The sequence below is a fragment of the Solanum pennellii genome, chromosome 12 (genome assembly GCF_001406875.1).
Source record: "Solanum pennellii chromosome 12, SPENNV200".
In the NCBI taxonomy this organism is placed as follows: Eukaryota; Viridiplantae; Streptophyta; class Magnoliopsida; order Solanales; family Solanaceae; genus Solanum; species Solanum pennellii.
The window spans coordinates 37,189,112-37,196,611 of NC_028648.1; the positions used below are offsets into that span (position 1 = coordinate 37,189,112).

Genomic DNA, 7,500 nt, shown 5'->3' on the forward strand with positions numbered 1-7,500 from the left:
CAGTACCCAAATTTCAGAAGTCTAAGTGTTCTGGAACGAGACACCTGCGACGGTCTGTCGTGCCCACAACGGTTCGTCCTGCAGGTCCGTCGCCGAGTTCAGAGAGTCGATTCTTGTACCCAAATTTCAGAAGTCTAAGTCTTCTAGAACGAGACACCCTCGACGGCCCGTCGCGCCCATGACGGTCCGTCGTGGGTTTCGTCGACTCACACAGTTTTTCCAGAAATAAAATCTGCTGCTCAAAACGACTAAACAGGTCGTTACAAGGACCTATAGATCGAAAAGCAGAAATTGAAGTTAAGATTAAGCAAGCTCGCCTCAAAGTCGAAAGAAGCTATAAATCTACTCTGGATATCCTAAGTAATGACCTGAAAAACGCTAAAGAGGAGTTGGCCCAACGTGATGCGATATTTGAAGTAAAAGTTAGAAAACACCGCTCTACCATTCTAACCTTACAAGAAGACTTGGGCATTGCCACAGGCGCTATGGAACAACAGGAAGAGGAGTATAAGAAAGAAATGGCCCAACTTATCTGCGCACAGTCTAGGATCCAAACTCAAGTTAAAGCCTCTATGGAACGGGAAAGAGAAATAGCAACGCGTTTCAGTGCTTATCAGGCAGACTGTGAGATTGAGAGAGGTTAAAGGTTAGCCGAGCGAGATGTACTCCACCTTCAAATTGAAGAGCTCCAAGAACAAAGGGAAAATTTGACGCATGAAGTCAATATTGCTCTCCACTGGTTACAGAATTGTTATGACAATATGGATGAAGCCAGAGACCGAATACTACAACTCAGGGATGAACTCAACAATGTTTATGCTAGATATTTACACCAGAACGATGAGAGGTTAGGCCAACAGGCCCGTTCTTTGGCTCCATATCTACCGAAAGCGTTGGCGAAGATTTATAAGGGTCTTGGAGATGATTGAGATTCGAGGATTCAGTTTCTTTTAGAGTCTATTTTCTTAGTAGTGATTATTTCATTTTATTATTATTTTAGTTTTTTTCTCTTTCTTTTCGTTTTGTTATTTTATTTCATTTAGAGTCTATCTAAGTCCTAGGTACTTTTGTTTTTTTTGTTTGTTTGTTTTATTTAAATCATTGTTTAAAATATTTGAAAATGAATGAAAAAGATTTGCTTTCGGTCACCTTATGTGCATATGTCATGCAAAAAAAAATTAATTAATATCTTTCTCGAACTACGCAAGATCTGATTCATGGGCCAAACATGATACGTAGGCAACCCAGGTGGTTCGATCCAAATTATTATTATTATTATTATTATTTTTTCTTTTCTTTTTCTTTCTTCTTTCTCTTAAAAAATGATAATCATAATGATAATAAATAAATAAATAAATAAGTAAATAAATAAATAATAATTATAAAATATTTAAAAACTAATGAAGAGAAGAATGCTTAGGTAAGCCGGGATAAAACATAAGGTCCTCCATATTAGAAGTATGTATGTGGATATAATGTGCATAATTTCATAAACACTATTCGGTTTGTTACTCCATTCAGAGAGAGATAGAGAGAGAAAGAGAGAGAGAGAGACATACTAGCTTAAAGGTAGTTGGTTTGTGGTTAAACTGGCATCACATCCTTACAACACAAGATCGAAAGAGCAACAAAAAATGGCCCCCAAAGACGGAAATGAATCGGACAATGATGAGGAGATCCAAAACCAGATGACTTCACAAGAAATAGGGACAACAGAAGAGATAAGGGCGTTAAAACAACAAATAGCAGAGATGTACGAGGCTTGGATGAGTGGACAACCTCCACCGTCTTCAATCCGAGACTATTTTAATACAAATATGTCTCACCCTATCCAGGTGTCGACAAGCGATCCGATATATCCCCCTGGATTCAGCCCCTATGCTAACACATTCAATGTCGCTGGAACTTCTATGGTGCGCCCTTCGAATACGCCTGTGATAAGTAATCCGCTCTTTGTGTCAACTGCCCCGACTAACACATCCTGCAGCCAACGATGGTGCCCAAATCCAACAGCGATCCTCCGCCCAAAGTTCGGCGTGATCAGAGTTACACTATTGAAGAGGCCATTAAAATTCCAAGCTCTCATCCCCACATTCATCAATATAGTTCCCCTGTCGAAATTGAGAGGATGGTCAAGAATGAGGAACATGAAGAAATGACTAAGAAAATGAAGAGTTTGGAACAGAGTATAAGAGATATGCAAGGACTACGAGGCCACAAAGGCATCTCGTTCAGTGACTTGTGTATGTTTCCTCACGTCCATTTACCTGCTGGTTTTAAAACTCCGAAGTTTGAAAAATATGATGGTCACGGAGACCCAATAGCTCATCTAAAGAGATATTGCAACCAATTGAGGGGTGCAGAGGGCAAAGAAGAGTTACTTATGGCCTATTTTGGGGAAAGCTTAGTAGGGATTGCATCTGAATGGTTCATAGATCAGGATATCACCAACTGGCACACATGGGATGATTTGGCTCGATGTTTTGTACAGCAATTCCAATATAATATTGACATTGTTCCAGATCGCTCCTCGTTAGCCAACATGAGGAAAAAAGCCACAGAAAATTTTCGTGAATATGCTATCAGATGGAGGGAACAAGCTACTAGGGTTAAACCACCGATGAAGGAGTCAGAGATGATTGATGTTTTTCTCCAGGCGCAAGAACCTGATTAATTTCTCTATCTGCTCTCTGCCGTAGGGAAGACATTCGCTGAAGTTATTAAGGTAGGGGAAATGGTGGAAAATGGCATCAAGTCTGGGAAGATTGTAAGTCAAGCTGCCTTAAAAGCCACAACACAAGTGCTTCAAAATGGTTCTGGAAATATTGGCGGGAAGAAGAGAAGGGAGGATGTGGCCACTATTGTATCAGCGCCTAGGACTCATGTTCTATGTAATTCCCCACAACACTATTTTCCTTCCCAAGCTCCACAATATTCTGTCCCATACACTCCATATCATGTTTTTAATGCACAACCAATTGCACCCCCTTCTTATCCACAATGGCGTGCACCAACTCCACAAAATCATCCACCACCCCCACAAGTTCATCAAAATACTGCTAGAATTCCTTTCCGTCATAGACCACAATACAAAAAGGGAAATGGCGTTAAAGATGAGTTCACTCCTATTGGGGAGTCGTATGCTATCTTGTTCCAAAAATTGAGGACATTAAATGTTTTGAGTCCTATTGAGAGAAAGATGTCGAATCCTCCCCCGAGAAATTTGGATTATTCTTAACATTGCGCATATTGTTCTAATGTCCAGGGCACAACATAGAGAGATGTTGGTATTTGAAAAGGGCCATTCAGGATTTGATCGATTCTAATCGAATTATAGTTGAATGTCCGAGTGGACCCATCATCAATCAAAATCCATTGCCGAGGCATACTGAAACAAACATGCTGGAAATGATGAAGGGTCATGAAGAGTTTGCATCTCCGTATAAGCCAATCCTTAGGGTTGGAACTGGCATTGAGAAGTCAGCAAATGTTGTTGATTTAACAAAAATGATGCCTTTAGGGGCGGAAAATGTGTTAGAAAAGTTGAGTCCATCAAACACACCCATCTTAACTGTGAAAGGAGCCCTTGAAGATGTTTGGGCAAGCCCGAGTAAGGCAAAATCGTTTCTTCCAAAAAGGCCAAACAAGCCTATCTTGATCGTGCAAGGGGCCCATATTCCTCCTGTGATTATCAGGCCAGTATCCCAGCTCCCAATGACTAACCCCAAAGCTGTTCCTTGGAATTATGAGCCTACTGTCGTGACATACAAGGGAAAAGAAATTGATGAAGAAATAGATGAAGTAGGAGGAATAACCCGTTCAGGAAGATGTTATGTCCCGATGGAATTAAGGAAAACTAAAAATGACCAAATACAAATAAAGAGTCCGGTCACTGAAGGAGAGGCAGAGGAATTCCTAAGGAAGATGAAACTATCAGACTACTCCGTGGTGGAACAATTAAGAAAAACTCCAGCCCAAATCTCTTTGTTGTCTTTGCTAATACATTCTGATGAACATCGTAAGGCTGTAATGAAAATTTTGAATGAAGCACATGTTCCTAGTAAAGTTACAGTGAGTCAGTTAGAGAAGATTGCTGGGAGAATATTTGAGGTAAACCGCATCACCTTTTCAGATGATGAACTACCCAAAGAAGGTACAGGACATAACCAAGGCCTACATATCACTTTAAAGTGTGAGATTTCGTATGTCACTCGAGTTCTAATTGATGGAGGATCTGGAGCAAATATTTGTCCTTTATCAACTCTACAAAAATTGAATGTTTGTGCTGAAAGGGTCTGACCCAACAATGTATGTGTTAGAGCTTTTGATGGGTCAAAAACAGATGTTATTGGTGAGATAGAGCTCGTACTAACCATAGGGCGTGTGGATTTCGCTGTGAATTTTCAAGTGTTGGATATCAACGCGTCCTACAATCTATTGTTGGGGAGGCCATGGGTGCATAGGGCTGGAGCAGTCCCCTCAATGTTGCATCAAATGATAAAGTTTGAATACGACCGACAAGAGGTAATTGTTCATGGTGAGGGGGATTTGTCAATCTACAAAGACTCTTCCTTCCCTTTTATCAAGGCGGATAATGAGAATGAGGCACTAGTTTATCAAGCTTCTGAGGTAGTGGTTATTGAGAATGTCCCCGAGGGGAGTGTCATTTCAAAACCAAATATGCCCATCGCGTCTGTAATGGTGGTGAATGAATTGCTGAAAAATGGGTTTGAGCCGGGTAAAGGCTTAGGAATCTGCTTGCAAGGGAGATCTTATCCTGTGAGTCTACGAAAGAGCATCGCTACTTTTGGCTTAGGCTACCAACCTAGAGTCGAGGACAAAATGAAGGCAAAGAAGCAGAAGAGAGATGTATGGTCACTTACCAAGCCTATACAACCAATCTACAAATCTTTCATCAAAGCCCGCGCAACAGAATCTTATCAATCATCTTTTCCAGAGCTAGTGATGAAAGTTAGCGAAAAATGATCAACTATTTTCAAGATTTATTTGTCGAGGTTGATATGGTGGAACTCGGAGAAGGCACTAGCGACAGAGATGTGCAATTCATTGGTCTTGATGTCAAGCTAAACAATTGGGAGGCCACCCCTCTCCCCGTTAAAGACGAGTCTTGGTAGTCTGTCTTGTTTTTTCTTTGGTCGTCCGATTCATTCAAGGATTGTAATTCGGATCTTATCTTGTCGTTTTGTTTCAAACATTCTATTTCCCATTTCAATAGGATGTGATTTTATCTTTATTTCAGTCTAATATATTTGTTCGTTTTCTTTTATACAGTTCTTTGCATGCCGATTCTAGTGATATGACATGCATGCAGAATTTTTCGCCAGATCTTAATATCCAATCTAATCTTCGACCTAATATTGAAATAATAAGTCAAGAAATCGAATATGATGAAGACAGAGTATTTGAAGAAGTAAGGAGGGATTTCAATCATTTTGAAAATAAGTCAAATCCAAACATGAGTGAAACTGAGACGATATATTTGGGGGATCAGGAAATTATTAAGGAGACTAAGATAAGTGTACATGTTCGACATCAAAAGGACGATATAATCCAGGCCCTGTTTGATTACAAAGATGTTTTTGCGTCATCTTATGATGACATGCCTGGATTAAGCACTGACATGGTTGTTCACAAGTTGCCAATTGATCCTAATTTTCCTCCGATAAAGCAGAAGTTGAGAAAACTCAAAACCGACATGAGTGTAATAATTAAAGAGGAGATCACAAAACAACTTGAGGCCAAAGTCATTCAAGTCTCTCAATATCCTTCTTGGTTAGCCAATATCGTACCCGTCCCTAAGAAAGACGACAAAGTTCGAATGTGTGTTGATTATCGTGATTTGAATAAGGCAAGTCCAAAAGATTATTTTCCTTTGCTTACCATCCATATTTTACTGGATAATTGTGCTAAACATGAGGTTGCATCTTTTGTGGATTGTTATGCGGGCTACCATCAGATTATTATGGATGATGAAGATGCAGAAAAAACATCTTTTATCACTCCATGGGGTACATATTGTTATCGTGTTATGCCTTTTGGATTAAAAAATGCAGGGGCAACTTATATGAGAGCAATGACAACCATGTTTCACGATATGATGCATAGAGAAATCAAAGTTTATGTGGATGATGTTATCACGAAATCTAAAAAATAGTTAAATCATGTGAAAGACTTAAGGAGATTCTTCGAAAGGCTCCGCAGGTATAATCTCAAGCTTAATCCTGCAAAATGTGTATTTGGAGTACCATCGGGGAAGCTTTTGGGGTTTATAGTCAGTCGAAGAGGTATCGAGTTGGATCCTTCAAAAATAAAAGCAATTCAAGAATTGCCACCTCCAAAGAACAAAACTGAGGTTATGAGCCTTCTAGGAAGGTTAAACTACATCAGCAGATTCATTGCTCAACTCACAACAACTTGTGAGCCTATCTTCAAGTTGTTGAAAAAGAATGCCACAGTCGAGTGGACCGAAGAATGTCGAGAAGCTTTTGAAAGAATTAAGAATTACCTATCGAATCCCCCTGTGTTGGTTCCTCCCGAGCCGGGAAGACCTTTGATATTGTATATGTCAGTACTGGATAATTCTTTTGGTTGTGTACTGGGTCAGCATGATGACACTGGGAAGAAAGAGCGGGCCATTTATTACCTCAGCAAGAAGTTTACCGTTTACGAAGCGAAGTACACCCTTCTTGAAAGAACGTGTTGTGCCCTAACTTGGGTAGCACAGAAGTTGAAACATTATCTTTCATCTTAAACTACTTATCTCATCTCTCGTATGGATCCGTTGAAATATATTTTTCAAAAGTCCATGCCTAGAGGCAGACTTGCGAAATGGCAAATATTGCTCATAGAGTTCGACATTATCTATATAACGCGGACCGCAATGAAAGCTCAAGCATTGGCAGATCATTTGGCAGAGAACCCTATTGATGAGGAATATGAACCGCTTAAAACCTATTTTCCAGATGAAGAGATATCTTGTATCGATGAAGTTATTCACGATAACGATCAAGGTTGGAAGTTATTCTTTGATGGTGCCTCTAACAGGAAAGGAGTTGGAATAGGAGCTGTTCTTATGTCTGAATCAGGGGAATATTACCCTACATCAGCCCAACTTAGATTCTATTGTACTAATAATATGTCTGAGTATGAAGCGTGCATTTTGGGTCTGGGTTAGCTGTTGACCTGGGCATCCAAGAATTGTTAGTGTTAGGGGAATGGATGTGATTGGACCGATAGAACCAAGAGCATCGAATGGTCACATGTTCATCTTGGTGGCTATTGATTATTTTACAAAGTGGGTGGAAGCAGTAACTTTCAAGTCAGTGACCAAGAAGGTCGTGGTGGATTTCATCCATTTCAACATCATCTGTCGGTTTGGTATTCCAAAGGTGATTATAACTGACAACGCCGCAAATCTCAACAGCCACTTAATGCAAGAGGTATGCTACCAATTTAAGATTGAATATCGAAATTCGACTC

General features: G+C 40.0%; 2 protein-coding genes across 2 annotated transcripts in view; both read left to right on the forward strand.

Annotated features, from left to right (window-relative positions):
* Positions 1–1,634: 1,634 nt before the first annotated feature.
* Positions 1,635–2,674, forward strand: LOC107006222. The gene is made up of 2 exons (XM_015204830.1): positions 1,635–1,913; positions 1,988–2,674. The coding sequence occupies exons 1-2, from the start codon at positions 1,635–1,637 to the stop codon at positions 2,672–2,674; spliced, it is 966 nt and encodes a 321-aa protein (XP_015060316.1).
* Positions 2,675–7,235: 4,561 nt separating this feature from the next.
* Positions 7,236–7,500, forward strand: part of LOC107006223 (uncharacterized protein K02A2.6-like) — a 603-nt gene continuing 338 nt past the window's right edge. The window contains exon 1 of the mRNA XM_015204831.1: positions 7,236–7,500. This exon is cut by the window's right edge and continues 338 nt beyond it. Within this exon, the coding sequence (XP_015060317.1) occupies positions 7,236–7,500 (265 nt within the window).